Raw genomic sequence first — 15,789 nt, 5'->3', positions numbered from 1 at the left:
CATACGATGTGGAAGAAGGCACACGCGAGACATGAGGAAATTAGTGGAGAGGTGTCAGTGGGGACAGGGGGTATTGTGATCGGACAGCAGGCGAAAAGTGGGCCCACACAAGCGGTGGGAAAGCGGAGGTTTCGCTGAGCTGGAGAATTAATCGGGTGGGCCCGTCGAAACGCAAAAAACGCTTTAAGAAAAATTTCCTATGGGCGGAATATTAGTGCGGCGGCACGGCTTTAACGTGCAGCCTCGCAATGAAAAGGTCAGACGTGGTCCGCCGCGTGCCCCGGGGTGGGGTGTGCAGGTTTGTGGAAGTTCACGCTGGCTTCACGGGGACCGTCCGCTTTGGATGTGATCGCAACCATCAGCTGTGCGATGCGATTTAAAGGTGGTTAGTCGCACCACACCGGCATATTCAATTCACGGGGAGGCAATGGAGCCGACGCGGACTTGTCCTTGTTTCTCATGGGAAAAGGATGAGGGTAAATGGGTAAGTGGGAACATGCGCGGGTTTTCTTACTTTTCGGCTAACGGATATATTTGTCTCCCTGAATAGGGGGAGCATTAAATTGAAATCAGTTCGAATTCAAAAAATTTAAATAAATTTGAGCTCGACCTCCCCCTAGTTTGAGTTTAATATATATTATAAATTAAAATATTTAAAATATAAATTAAATAATTATATTCTAATAATAAGCTTAATACCATTAAATATTCAAATTATCTTTAAAGTTAGATGTAAATAAGAGCAATCAGAAAACTAAACAAGAGCAATTAGGATAAATTATTTTTTTTTTTAAAATATATATTAACGAGACGGCCCACGAACTTATTCCGAGATTAAACTCGACTCGAATTCAAATAAAATCTAAACGATTTAGTTACAATTGATTGATAATATGTTATATAAAAATTAAAATAATTTTTAAAAAAGATTAAATACATTAATATTTAACTATATGAATACCATGTATGAAGCACTTAGACCAACAAGAGTAATATGAAAGCTGTTTAGTGACTCTCTAATTCATGGTAACTCTTCCAATTTCCAAAGTAGAAGACATGGCCATTAGGTCGGTGACACATGTGGCTGTTTGACTTTCGATCTTCTTTTTGGAATAATTCAATAAATTTTCCAAGCATTGCAAATTAGAGAAGACATGATCAATTGGGGGCCCACACATAATTAGCCCATACCAAAAGTGAGTGGCTAGCAGGAACGAACAGCATGAGTTGACAACTGACATGAAAACATTTGGAAGGATTAGGAAGCCATAGGTAGATAGAACGGCACTCGATGAATAAAAGGATTCCTTACTCTTTCCGCTATTTTAAACATGTCTAACGAGAAAATTGTTCAATCCTCTCCAAATTCGTTTTCGTCCTGTTAGATTTGGGACCAAATTTACTTCTTATTATCGTCTCCTTAATCAGGAAATAAGGGAAAAAATATATTTCTTACCTCCAATCAATGCGATCAAATTCCGAAAAAAGATAACCAAGGATGCCCTGGAACTGGAACTGTACATGCATGCTAGTTGGTAGGAATCTCTCTAAGTTGGAGATCAATCTCATGTAATTGTATGATGCATGAAGAAAAACAATTTATCCTATTTGAGTCTACTTCTTGTTTTTATGTTTTGGAATGTTTAATAAATTTATAAGAGCCAGACACCCGTAAAATGGCAATAGGTGACCTTATCGATATGTTCTATGAGTTTGACTCTGTCAACCCATTGAGATAATATATTCTTTTTCTTATTTGTCATCTCCATTAGTTTAATTTAGTTTTCTTCTTTCCCAATACCCATTTGTTTCTTTAGATTTTGAACTATCATATCATATTTTTCATTTTGAAAATTATATGCTAATAGAAAGGTATATGAGTCTAGTTTCCAACACAAAAATAATTTTAGCAATGGAAGTATTTTACAATGAGATATTGACATTCAAAGTAGCAAAGGTCACATAGCAAAAAAGATTTCAGCAATAGTAGAAAGTTTTGTTTTTTTAGACATTTTGTACAATAAAGATCGATAATTGATATCTCAAAATAAATACTTGTGAGTCTACTTTCTAACCCAATAAATCGTTTTTTCAATCTGATGTTTCCAAAGAGAGATCAAAGACAAAAAAGTTAATGGGTCATGCTAGCATGCGGAAGCCTGAATTTTAAGCTGATTTTCCTTTTCTTTTTGAATTGTTATTCTTATTTTGCCCAAGTTTCCTATTTGCTTTCAAACTCTAGTGCAAGTCTCTACCAACATAAATCTTTTTTACTAAAAATTCTTTTTTTCAAGGTTTCCTAATTAAATTTGGAGTCTATGCAATTTTTTGTTTCAGAAAACTTTCCATGCTTACAAACTGTTATATTTTGTTTGTTACACGTCACAGTCCTTTCATGTACTGTGATTTATTCCTAGTATATGTTAATGATTCTTGTGTAACTCTTTTGTCTCACGATAAATTTTTTAATGTTTGATTATATGTTTTGTCTCTCTCCCAGTTGACTCTCTTTTATTTTCTGTGGAACTCCTTTTCATGTTTGACTGACCTAGTATTCATCTACAATTCGAACTTTGTCTTGAGAAACTGTCTCATGTTTTGGGAGTTAAGTGTGTCAATCCTCTTTATTTGAATTCCTTAAGTTAATATTCTCAATTTATATGTGTTACTTCATTATGTCCTTAGTGACTTGTTTGCTACCCTTTGATGATGTGAGTAAACTTTTTTAACTTGAAAAGTGCATAAGAGGTTGCAAGTGACACCTTGTCTTTAACCTGGCTCTTCTTTTGTGAAATCCATTCAGCCTATTAGTTGATTTAAAAATAAATTTTGAGTTAGATCAAATGAATTTTAAGTTTGGTACAATTATGTTATAAATTATTAGTTATTTAATTGTTTATTTTTTATTTGAAAATATAAGTATGAGTTTTATTTAAATTATTGAGAATAAATTAAAATTAAAATATAATGTTTAAAATTAATTATAATTTTATATAATGTATTTTAAGTTAGATAACATGAATTTTAATTTTGATATAATTATTAATTTAAACATCCAATTAATTTATTTACTTAGTATAACTGAACAATGATAAGTAATTCTTATTTTTCAAATAATTTACTTAAAATTATAAAAAAATACAAGTTTGATTTTATAATTAATCATAAACTACATATAAATCATTATAATTAAATTTATATGATAAATAACAATGTGTGGATACATTAAATAAATTAATAAAATAACTTAAGTCACTAATTTATAATTAGTATTATTAACTAATTAGTAAAAAATAATTCACAATTGAAATAATAATCAATTGATTAATAAGTAGTTTAATAAAATAAACAACAATAATTATAGTAAACATTATTAAAACAAGATTGAAGGTCCCCTCCCTCTCTCCATTGGAGACCTTTCTTCATCAATCAAAGGAAAACACAAGAGGGGAGGTCATTCTCTTCTTGCCATAACCTTTTTGTTGTCGACACAAGACGGTGACCTCAAAAAGGAGACCACCTCTACAAGTTGTAGAGGACACTAGGAAGAAGAAGGGGGCAAGGATGGTTGTCCTTCTCCCATCATCACCTTCCCGACGACGACTTCCCCTGCCCCTTTCTGTTCACCATTGCAATTTGCAAAAGCCAGGAAGAAGAAGCCAAGAAGAAGAAGGGAGCAGGGGCAATTGTCTCTCTCTAGTAATCACCTTAGGGAAGGTGAAGCAAGCGAAGGACAACTTCCTTTGAATCCTTCCCTTCTTGTCAACTTCTAATGAACAAAAAAGGAGAAGAAGAAGAAGAAGAAGAAGAAGAAGGAAGAATACAAATAAACTATAATTAACTAAAACAACAGAAAGTTATGTTCCACCATGAAGGGTGAAATTTCGCATTTCATGGTTTGGTTAAAAAATGAGGTGGGATAGTTTATCAAGAAACAACAACCAAGGGAAGATTGGATGTTAAAGGAAGGTTATGAATAAAATTAATATGGATATGCAAGAGGACTTGCATGTGTGTGCTGAAAAGACATCACTTAGACAACTAGAGTAAATTTAATTAACTAAAAAAATCAACAATGAGAAGGAAGCAGGAAGGAAAGGTTAGTGGACTCATGTTGCATGCTTTTTAGTGGGAAATTGATGACGGGGTAGAAATTCCTTTGGCCTTCATAAGGTAATAAAACTTGTACTAACAAATAAGATTTTCAAAATCTAAAGTAAAATATTTTTTTTAAAAAAAATTAATTACAAAAAAACTTAAATCAATAATAAAAAAATAAGGTTGACGTGGCATGTCGCTAACTTGGCAACCTACATGGATAATGATGTGGCAATTGGATGATGTGGTAGATGTTCCCTGTGGTTGGTGATGTAGCGGCTAACATCGCACCAAGTGGCGGTCAATGCGAACATATCGCCTTGGACTTCACAATTGGGTTGTTGATCGGTCAAAGTATTTTGATAAATATTTTATTAAAATCTGTCATTGTAATAAAATTCCCTACGAACAATGCATGAACATAGTGAGTATACGAGAGTTGATGGCATGAACAACAATGTTTTCCAAATGACGTTAACGGGCTGCTTCAACTTACATAGAGAAGAGAAGAGTGCAGGAATTAGCACTACACGAGCCGCAAGACAAATTAGGTTGGCTTGCAACTACGACTACACTAGCTTGGCTTCTTCTGTCATTGTAGCATTGAAATTATATGGTATATTCTTCAGGATTTGGTTATGTGTTCATTAATTTGAAAATTTATTAAATTAATTATTTTTAACAAAATATTTATCAAAATAACCAACTCAAAAACTTAATTTTAAAAATACTTAACTTTGACCTATTAATAGCGAACTAAAAAGTCCAATGCCACACATCAATATTGATAGCCACGTTGCCATGTCAATTGCTAGCCAACCAAAGGTAACTAACATCATCTGCTCAGTGATGTGCTTCATTCTTCCTTTTCTCCTCTTTTTTCTTTTATTATTAATTTATAATTTTTTATTTGAAAAATATTTTAGGTTTTAATTTTTTTAAATTTATTTTTAAAATCTACAATAATTTTTTATACAATTTTTTTAAATTACAAAAAAACTTAAATCTGTAATAAAAATAAGCGATGATGATGTGGCATTTTGCTAATGTGGTAACCTATGTGGTGAATGACAAAGCGTTCTAGTGACATGGTAGATGATGTGGCAAATGAAAAAGCGATCAATATTGACATGTCCTGTTGGATTTTCCTGTTGATCAATCAAAATTGGGTATTTTTAAAATTAAGTTTTTGAGTTGATTATTTTAAAAAATATGTTATTAAAAATATTAAATTTAATAAAAATTTCCAAAGCATTGGTTAGGCAAAGAAAATGGATATGCAAGTCTACGAGATGATGGGTAGTAGCAACTAGCAAGAGTCTCTGCCCAAGTGGGTGGGAGGTGGCCAGCCCGAGAGTTGTAGAAGCCATCTACGTCAGTTGTGTTCCTCATAATCTCCCAAAACTATATTCTTTCAATCAAGGATGTTTTGGATTGGAACAAGTTCTCGGTGCAGGTGCCGATGGACAAAATTTTGGACATTTAAGGTTATTTCTTGGAAGAGAGACGAATGAATGAATATGTGAAGTTGCAAAGGTAACTAGCTCCTTGTTAATTGGATTCATCAGCGGTACCATGTAATAACCAAAGTTGCTATGACGGAGAATCTTAGAGCCTCAGTTGTGGATGTGAATTGCCAAGATATTATCTATATCCTCAACTAGAACATTGTTGGGGTAAATGATAAAGATAGAGATAAACATAGTGATAGATATAAAGAGATTAATGGAAATAAAGATAACTAGTGTTTAAATTAGATATAGACTCAGATTGTAGAGTCCTAATCACCTATAATCTCTATGTGTAATTTTATAAACAGTTAACACCTGATCAATAATAATCACGACAATATTATTCATCACTCATATATTCTATAGTAAACTCATTTGCTTGGATTTTCTTAACAATGTTGACATTTTAGTTACACCCAAAGTCTAACACTTAAAATTAAGTTCTAACATAATTAATCAATTTAAAATAAATAGAATACTAACAAACTAAAACACTTCTATTAAAAATCTTATATGCGAACTCCTCCAATTAGACTTATCTTATATTACATCATATTGATTCTAACTCTGTGAGAATTATGTAAGACTCTTTCATACTTGTTCTATCACATGTCCAAAAATATCCCTTCTTGCAGTAGGTTGAAGGACTTGTTGATGTCTTGACAAGGCAGGTTGTGTTTGGAGTTCATGTTGTATTGGTTCTCAATCCTTGTAGGCTCGGCCATTTCTGCCCTCCTTCCTTGCTGATTTCTCCCTCTTGTCAACTCAAGAATTCGATGTTTGCCAAGATGCAGTATGCTCCTTCCTATTTAAAAAAGAAAAGAAAATCATGAACAAAACTTAACCAGATCATAGTATCAGATTTAAATAAATAAAGAACACAAAATTAGACAAGCTTCTATTTGTGTCGTATGTCTTATTCAGTAGATACTTTAGACCATCCATATAGTCTCTCTTTATGAAGAGATTGAAACCAATTAATTTCTAACCAGTTTTCGTTTCGGTTAGTCTAACTGTAAAAACTTCTAAATTTATGAAAAGGAAAACAAAAAGGGAGATATGGGCGATGGGGGAGGTACATGAACCCATATAAAAGGGTATATCGACCAAGACAATTAATAGATACTAGCTTTTTAGGATACCGATACGTCGACCCCTTCATGCATTATCTGATTCATCCTTCTTCGTGTTGGGAGAAATATTAACAGTGAATTGGAATAACCAAATCAATTATCAAACAATGGAAATAATATTCTCCCACTTGGTGTGAATCTGTTGAGAAGTAATTTAATAAATAAAAACCACAAACACAAAGAGCCAAAAAAATTTAAGTGAAAAACCCTTCAAAGCAAAGGGAAAAACCACGGGACCTAATCCAGTTAAAACTTCCACTATCAACAATGATGTGTACACAAATATTCTCTCACTAGATAATACTAGAGGCATACAATCAACAATAATTTCAAGAAAAACATTTTTTTGGCAACCAAACAATGTGATAGAAAAAACTTCACCTAAGAGGACGAGATACAGTTCGCGGCTACAAATACTAGAAAACCTACTCTAAATCCAATCTCCAATGTTCAGATTGTAGAGCCTTGATTTGTAAGCATGTTTTGCAAAATTTTAGCTCAATTGAACCACATACAACACATACAACGCCAAATAGAACGTTTGTTGGAAACTGTACAACCTGCTTTGTTTTGACGGCCTCTTTTTCTTTTCCTTCTCTCACACGCTCTCTTCTTTTCTTATGACAGCAACACTTAGGTTTTAGTAAACCTAAAATAAGTTGGGCCTAAACCCTCTCTCCATGTGGGCTTAATGGACCCACATGGGTCATCCTCTGTCTAGGAGGGACCCCCCACACAACACTTCGTCTCCGATGTGCATTTAGGGGGGGGTTAGTGCACAATGTAAGGTGTAGTGAGAAATAAAATACAATGAAAAGTATTTTCCCTGGGGAAAGTGAGAGGGAATGTAAAGTACTTGTTTGTGTTAGTGTGCGCAATAGAAAGTGCAGTATAAAGTAATTGTTTGTGTTAGTGTGCGCAATAGAAAGTGCAGTGTAAAGTACATATAGATTATTTATTAAATAAAATATTTTGATATATCTGTCTATCAAAAAATTAAATTAATATTATTATATAAATAAAATATATTAAATATAATAATTAAACAAATGCTTACTTTTATATTATTAAAATTGTAATCAAATTTTAATTTTGTAATATCTAAATATAAAATAATTATACAAATATCGTACTATATAGCGTACTACACAAATATTGTAATAATAAAAAATAAAAATAATACAAATATAACTCAATCACCTTTTAATATAAAAAATTATATCTGTTCATACAAAAGTACAACATACAAAATATTTAGTGGCATTAAAACATAATAGTCAATAATTTTGCCACATCTGAATTACTAAAATATCTCGATAATATGATGCTCTTGAAGATTGTACTGCAGACTCCCTCAGAGAACGTGTGACTAAAATAAATTATTAAAAATATATAAAAAATAACATATGTAAATATAATAAATAAATAAATTATTTTTTAATAACATGAGATATTTTTTAACATTAAAAACCATTAATTTAATATAATAAATAAATATATATTTATCAATAACATAATATATTTTTATGTATTATTAATTAATAATATATTGTCACAAAATTTAAAACCATTGGTTTAAGTAATTATAGCAATGGGATAATTAAAGCAAAATAATTTATCAAATATTTATTTTAACAATATTTTAATTATGATTATTAAATCACTAATTTAATATAGTAATTATAAATAAATATATTAAATAATAAAAATAATTATTTTATAAATAAAAATAAAAATAATTATTTTATAAATAAAAATAAAAATTATTATTTTTACTACGGTTTAATTCTTCCTAAATTAATTTTTTCTAACTTAGGAAAAATTAAACCATCGTCTTCCTGCGTGCGTCGTCTTCCTCAGCGGCAGGAGACTACGATGACAGACCAACGGGTCGAAGGGCAACGGCGAGCCAACGGTACGTCGAGAGAGAGAAGAGAGGAGGTCGAGAGGCTCTACGGCAGAGGCTAGGCCTCCCATGCTCTATGACGGAGGTCGAGAGGGAGAGGAGAGGGAGGCCGAGAGAGAAGAGAAGCCGAAGGTCGCGAGAGATAATTTTTTTTTCTCCGAAACCTAGTTCGACAGAGGTTCCTCCCTGACAGCGAGATGTATGTGAACGATGGTAAGTGAAATCCGAGCTCGACCCCTCAGATTTCACTTACCATCGTTTTATGCCTGAAACGGGGAAAATCAAAATATAATTGTATTTCACCTTCTCCCGCACACTAACGGGTTTCGGCCCACTTTCCCCAATGTAAGTGAAATACACTTCACATACACTGCATACTAACAAGCCCTTAAGCTTTGAGAATCTCGTTCAAACATGACCGTTTAAATTGAAAAAAGAATCTTGTCTTTGATAGACATCCTATTCATCTTTCTTCTTCTATAGTTATGTGAACTGTGAAGGACGTATAAACTTTTTTTGTTATTTTCTTAAATAACTCAGAAAAATGAGTAGAATCATCTCTTGTTAGTCTTCATTCTATTCAATCTCTTGTGATATGTTCTATACTACAAAAATCTCAACAAGCTTCTACTGTACCAATTTGGTTTCTTCGTTCAGGTTCGGGCTTGCTGAAACCGCCTTTCCTTTCGACCCCAGAAACCGTTTCGATTCTCTCTAGGAACCAATCGATTGACTGAAGAGTTAACATCTCTTGAGAGTAACACTTGTACGCGCAGACATTTGAAACTTTGGACTCGTAAGATCAAAGAAAAAATTTGAGTTGGCGGACATCGGATTAATACTCGAATATCGATTTTTTTTTCTTCTTAACTCTCGTCACTCAAGCAAAAAGGTTCTCTGACCTCTAAACAATGATATCACGATTTTTCATCCCCTTAAAGCTATTCTTATTTCACAAACGTTTGAGATTCTCAAAGGTCTTGACCATCTCCGGCAGCGAAACAACCGCAATTCAGCCATTGCCGACCCAGCTCAAACTCTTCACTTTTAAATAGTTATAGAGCTCCTTCATTTAAACTTTGGCACGGAAAATCGTCCCTTCTGAGCCATCAAAAGTGGGACTAAGATTGCTTCATTAACCATTTCAATTGCAGATTACCAACCACTTTCTTAATTACGGTTCTGCGTGGTGAATCTTCCTTATCCGTTCCACTGGTGGCCATTGATCTTGCTCGCGCCATTAAATATCTTAAATCATTTCAGGGTAGATGATTCAGTGGGAATAGAATATAGGAGTTTTAAGCGCAGTATCAATCCTCTCTGGGTCGACCATGAAAGAGAAAATGCAGCAGTCAAACACCACCAAAAACGATGATTTGGATGGGATGTAGTCCTAATACCGACCAAAGTGGCACCCACCAGGGAAGGATCACTTGCAAGTTGCAGCTCAGTCAAACCTTTCATTGATCGTCCTCAGACCCCTCACCATTCACCCAACCCAACCACTTCAACTCGGTAACATGAAAAGAAAGATCAGCGTCAAACCCGACTAAACTGGGTATTTTAATCCAGTAGAAAATTAAAATTACCGAGTCAGAATTAGCTGAAACAACAAATCATAATGCTGTTACGGCTGCTTATTAACTTAATAGCCTCATAAATCGTATATATCGCATTATATAACGTATTTTCTTAGGTATTTTAAAATGCCAACTGTTACAAATTGCTTATAATATCAACGCTTTAAAAAACCGAAATATATCGGATTACATATGTGACGTTCGCCGATTGAACCCACTGGTCTCGGTCAGAGGTCAAATTACCGATTATTTCCGGTCAAATTTGCCGGATAGAGGACGCGATCACCTGGCTTGTATAATAATCGTTCCTCAAGGAAGCAGAAGCAGAGAAGAAAGTGTTGGGGCTGGAGATCGGAGATCGGACATGGCTCGGCTTCTCATAAGCGGCAGCTCGAGCGGTCAGCAGGCCGTGCCGATGGGTGTTGGCTTATTCGTGGCAGTGGTGGTTCTGGTTGCTCTATGCGCCAAAAAAGTGAGAAGGGTGTCACCGAAGTTGGTGACCCGCGAGCGCTCGTCCACGCCGGGTGGCACCAGAATCTCCCCGAAACTGCTTCTAACGACTCTCAGCAACAAGGCCATCCCGTTCCTGCAGATGAAGAAGAACGGGGGAGAGTTGGAAGCCGATGACGGCTTCGGCGAGGGGGGGTTGTGGCAGAGGGATATCTTGATGGGGGAGAAGTGTCAACCCTTGGATTTCTCGGGAGTTATCTTGTACGACAGTGACGGGAAGCAAGTGCCGGAGTTGCCACCCAGGTCACCGCGCACCACTCCTCTGCAGAGCAGCTTTTCTTTTCCGGTAGTCGTGGCGGATAAGGTCGGGAGTTAGAGCTTGCTAACTCCTCAACGTGTAAAGTAATCGTTTGCTTCTTCACTTTTAGTGTTGGATTACATTCTATATCAAGCTTTCCCCTGCCTGTATCTGTAAAACTAGATTACGAGGAGAAACTTCGTAGTTTCTTGTTTTCTGATAATTATTTGGATCGTAAGGAATTGCAAATTAAGTAGGAGAGCTGTTTCCACTTTTTGTCTATCTTCGGTCTTCGATTCTTCATCCTGTCATTCTGATACCAGAAGGGACGGAAGAACTTAAATAATTTATAGTTGGGATTAAATCATCGTGAGTAGACTGAATATGAACAACGACGCGAGTCAATTCTGATTTCAGACTTGTGAAGGCTGAAACGAATCTGTCCAGCCAGGTCGAATAAGGCAATGACGGGGCAGCCTTGTAGTGGAAGAGCTGATTCCCGAATCTGGGAAGCACGCGAGGAGCTTCATGCTGGCCAACAACGTAAACGTGTAGACGACTAAGCGATTGGCAACTGGGTGCGTAAATAAGGCGTTACGACCAAAATTCGTCACTAGTGTGACATGGGACAACTTGAGAGCAAAGTACTACCAAATGGAAGTATCACTTGCGGTAATTAATCTGCCGCTAAGAATTAAGCCTTCGTAGTGATAATAATTCATTAGATATTAGTGGAAGGAGACCGCGCAGGGGGTAGTGGAAACAGTTCCAGCCCAAGTACAAAATAGCCTGACCCATTAAAATCGTAAATAGGTTTATAGGTATCACACCGCCCAAGCTCGAAAGCATATCTGGTGAGTTGGAAAGTTGAGTCACATTTGACGCACTTCGAAACTGGTGACTTTGGACTTGGAAGTGCGGATCGTTAGGCTGACGACCGGTCGACAGGAAAATGGCTCTTCTTTGTCCACTCTGTTCTTACCCCTTTCCAGTTCTGAGACGAGACCGGAATCTTTTCCGTAGGACCCCTGATTTTGTGCAGAACGAGGGTGGAAGCTGGGGAAGAAATCAAGCCGCATTCATCTGTGCGGCATCGGATCGTCCGGAAAAGCCAACTAAGCTGATTACGTTTTTGGGCAAAGGAGGCTCTGGGAAGACCACTGCTGCGGTTCTCGCTTCTCAGGTCCTTTCTTATCCATTCTGGCTCTCCTTTATGTTGAATTGTTGATACTAATTTATCTGGAGGTAAGGTTCTCTAGCATGGAGGCTGTGATGTAGACTACTGTGGTTAATGTTCTATTTTAGTTCAGTAGAGCATCGATCCGATATTTACAAGCTGTTAATTAAGATTTGATTCATCCTGTTGCAAATTTCAAGATTCACTCAGAGTTAGTGCACCGAGAAAGTGGGAAAATAGAATAGGAGAAGAAAGTCAGAAAATCGCTAGAACGGAACGGATCTAAAAATGAACTTAAATTAACATTCCCATGACTGCAAATGCATTTAGCCAATATAAACTATTAAAGAATGTAGTTTGTACACATGTCTATGGCAATCGAAATGTGAATGTCATTAGGTACCATACTGACTCTCACGTGGTGCTAAATTTTGGTGGAATAAAATCTTGGCGATTGCGCAAATGGGACCATATAAGTGTTTTCTCAATTACTATGAGTTTGCATGTTGTTGCTTGCTCATTGCATATATCGGCTTCAATGTTTTTTCAGACACCTTGTTTCACTCTTTCTATATTTCTGTGATTTCTTTAATAGATGCTATAGTTCAGTGATTTCTTAATAGACGCTTCTACATGTAATTCATGGACTTGAAGTATATTATATATTAATGGTTACAGTTATAATTTTTTTTAAATTGTGCGAGTTTGATTTGGTATGAAGATGACAAGTTATAGCAGCTTTAACTTGCAATTTGGTCATTAACTGTTTTTAGTTTCTGGTACTCAGAATTTCTTGAGTACTGCTCAATCTTATCGATGATTGCTGCTACCAGCATGGTTGCTGCATATATCTACCATGCAAGGAGAACAGTTCCTGTTGTTAGTTTGATTACAATATTCAGTGGATTCATTCTTTTGTTTCTCAGTATTATGCAAAAGCAGGCCTGAACACATGCTTTGTATTGCATTCTCAAGACCTCACTGCTGAATACCTAATGGGTTGCAAAATTGGGACTTCTCCTACTGTATGTTCTAACAACCTTTCTGCTGTTAGATTGGAAACCTCTAAGGTGTCTCTTAATCCATATCTTTTAGTACATTAAACTTTGAGTTAACTTTTTCGTTGAACTTTAAATTGATGTGGAAAAGATTTTGGAAACTGCAGATGATTCTTGAACCTCTTGATCGGTTAAAAAGAGCAGATAACCATCTCAATTTGATTCAAGGGGTTTTACAAGGGGTAGGTATGTGATAGACCTTTCTGAAAATTTTCTTCTTTATGGAGCTGGAAAAAGTCAATATTATATCTTTCCTTTCTTCTAAGTTCTAAGGGAGCTATTTATGCATATTATCCCATATGATAGGTGGTGGGGGAGGAGCTCGGGGTGTTACCAGGGATGGATTCTATTTTTTCAGTAATGGAAATTGAGAAGCTCGTAGGATACATTGGAGGATCATATAAATCAAGTAACTACTCCCACAAGCACTTTGATGTAATTGTATATGATGGTATTAGTAATGAAGATACATTGCGGATGATGGGAGTATGTGGAGGAGCCAGGTAGTGCATTTATCTGCATTAGCTTGCCTATTTTTCAAGTGGATTCTTTCTTGATTGACAATTTGAAATGTAAATGTGAATAGGTTGTACTTGAAGTACCTTCGAAACATGGCTGAAAAGACAGATATTGGGCGCTTAACTGCTCCTTCAGTTATTAAACTAATAGATGAATCTTTACGATTGAATGGCGGATCTATTGCAAGTTATAAGTCAAGTACAGAACTATTGAGTGCTGCTGAACAGGCACTAGAGGTTTGCCTTCTTTAGAATTACTTATTTTTTCTTCTTCTGCAGTCAATGGTTTCATCAGTATCATACACTGAATTACTATTAATTTTCTGTGTAAACAAAGAAAGCATCAGCTGCATTTTCTGAACCTTCAAGGTTCAGCTGCTATCTTGTGATGGACCTGAAAAGTAGAATATCAGTCAACTCCTCATTACGTTATTGGGGTTGTGTAATCCAAGCTGGAGCACAAGTTTCTGGTGCATTTGGGTTCAGACCACAATCTTGTGCTGTTCCAGAGGAAGCAGCTAAAGAAATGTTTTCTCCTTTGCCGTTTGCTGTTGTCCCATATCTTCCAACAGAGTGCTCTATAGATTGGGAGGCAACCCTCAATGTTCTGAACAGAGACGCACAGGATCTCCTTTGTGGTGGAAACGGCAGTATTCAGTCATCTATTAAGTTTGATCATGCCAACAAAACAGTTACACTTTTCATGCCAGGCTTCGACAAGACTGACATCAAGCTATACCAAGTATGTCCACTATGCCCTCACTGTTACGTTCTTTCTCTTGGCTCTTGATTAATCTGATCTTTTCTAGGGATTTGAGAAAAACAAGAATGCATAAAAAGTGATGTTAACATGAAATAAATTTGTCTAATACAGCTAACCAGCCACTTTGGCCATTTTCCCAGAAAAACAGTCAATGTAAGAGCACATCAACACAAAGGGGACAACTTTGGTTGGATAAAAAAATCAGTTGTGCAATTTTAAAAATTATTACAATAACAAATAGTTTGCAATTGCAACCTCCTGGACTCAATGAGTTACTCACACCAGATGCTTCTTGCTGTCTACCTCGTTGGCTATTTTTCATTGTTCATAGCAGACTTACTACAAGTTACACAAACACTCCAGGCTACCTTGGCATGAACAAGACCATGCCTAGAAGTAGTTGCATGGCTTAGTATCCAGTCCTCAAGCCAACCAGTTACAGATCATGAATATGGTTACCACTATTACTAAGGAAATGTTACAATAAAGAAAGGTAGATCTTTTATTCGTTTCATTTTACCCTTTTTTCTCTTTTTTTTTCTTTCTCTAAGTTTATTTGATTGATGCTCAGACACACATGAGACTTGAACCAAAACTTACCATTTTGAAACCCCTCAAGTGACAATCGAGCCAAAGGCTAATCGACGTGAGATTTTATATCATTCTAGTAGCTGTCATTGACCATCTCTTTAGTGCATAAACAGTTACCAATCTGCTTTTATGAGTAGCAGATGCAAAACTGCCCATAACGGAATAAAAACTAACTGTTGTATCTTCTAAGTTTAGGCTATATAAGATGCACTCAAAAAGCATTTCTTGTCAATTTTATGATTCATCTCCTGCTTATGTCTTTTGTTGGCCTCTTTTCTGTTTTTCCACTCTCTTGAGATTAATTTGATTTGTTCCTCCTGCAGTATAGGGGAGGAGCTGAGTTGCTAGTGGAAGCTGGCGACCAGAGGCGTGTAATTCCTTTGCCTTTGGGAGTTCAAGGGAAGGTTGGAGGTGCCAAATTCATTGACAGGAATCTTGTAATTACACTACGGTAGGCCTAAGGTTATTCCCGCTAATACCCTGGTGAAATAATGAGAATTAGCGGGTGTTTCCCATTTGGATTTCGGTTACTGTCAGTAACAAAGACCAAGGTTAGCTACGCTTTTACCCCCCTGAAAAATAACTAAATTTTTGTCATTAACTTAGTTCCAATTTTTTTCTGTTTTTCTATATTTTTTAGTTTTAAAAACAAAAATACCATTATGAAGTTAATTATTTTAATTCATAATTATTGGACCCATTCTGT

General features: G+C 35.6%; 2 protein-coding genes across 2 annotated transcripts; both read left to right on the top strand.

The window, feature by feature from the left end:
* The first annotated feature begins 10,592 nt into the window (after positions 1–10,592).
* LOC137937412 (uncharacterized) lies at positions 10,593–11,054 on the top strand. The gene has a single exon (XM_068782472.1). It carries the CDS (start codon positions 10,593–10,595, stop codon positions 11,052–11,054), a length of 462 nt encoding a protein of 153 aa, XP_068638573.1.
* Positions 11,055–11,848: 794 nt separating this feature from the next.
* On the top strand, positions 11,849–15,679 carry LOC137937542 (uncharacterized protein At1g26090, chloroplastic). The gene is made up of 7 exons (XM_068782610.1): positions 11,849–12,159; positions 13,080–13,223; positions 13,319–13,393; positions 13,518–13,714; positions 13,798–13,966; positions 14,067–14,471; positions 15,407–15,679. The coding sequence occupies exons 1-7, from the start codon at positions 11,929–11,931 to the stop codon at positions 15,536–15,538; spliced, it is 1,353 nt and encodes a 450-aa protein (XP_068638711.1). The 5' UTR covers positions 11,849–11,928; the 3' UTR covers positions 15,539–15,679.
* The last annotated feature ends 110 nt before the right edge of the window (positions 15,680–15,789 follow it).

This window comes from Aristolochia californica, unplaced genomic scaffold (genome assembly GCF_029961685.1).
Source record: "Aristolochia californica isolate CCGP_79_NKW_82.1479 unplaced genomic scaffold, dmAriCali1.0.hap1 SCAF_7, whole genome shotgun sequence".
Lineage (NCBI taxonomy): Eukaryota > Viridiplantae > Streptophyta > Magnoliopsida > Piperales > Aristolochiaceae > Aristolochia > Aristolochia californica.
Note: the sequence above shows the minus strand (reverse complement) of the source record. Positions and strands in the feature narration are given on the sequence as shown.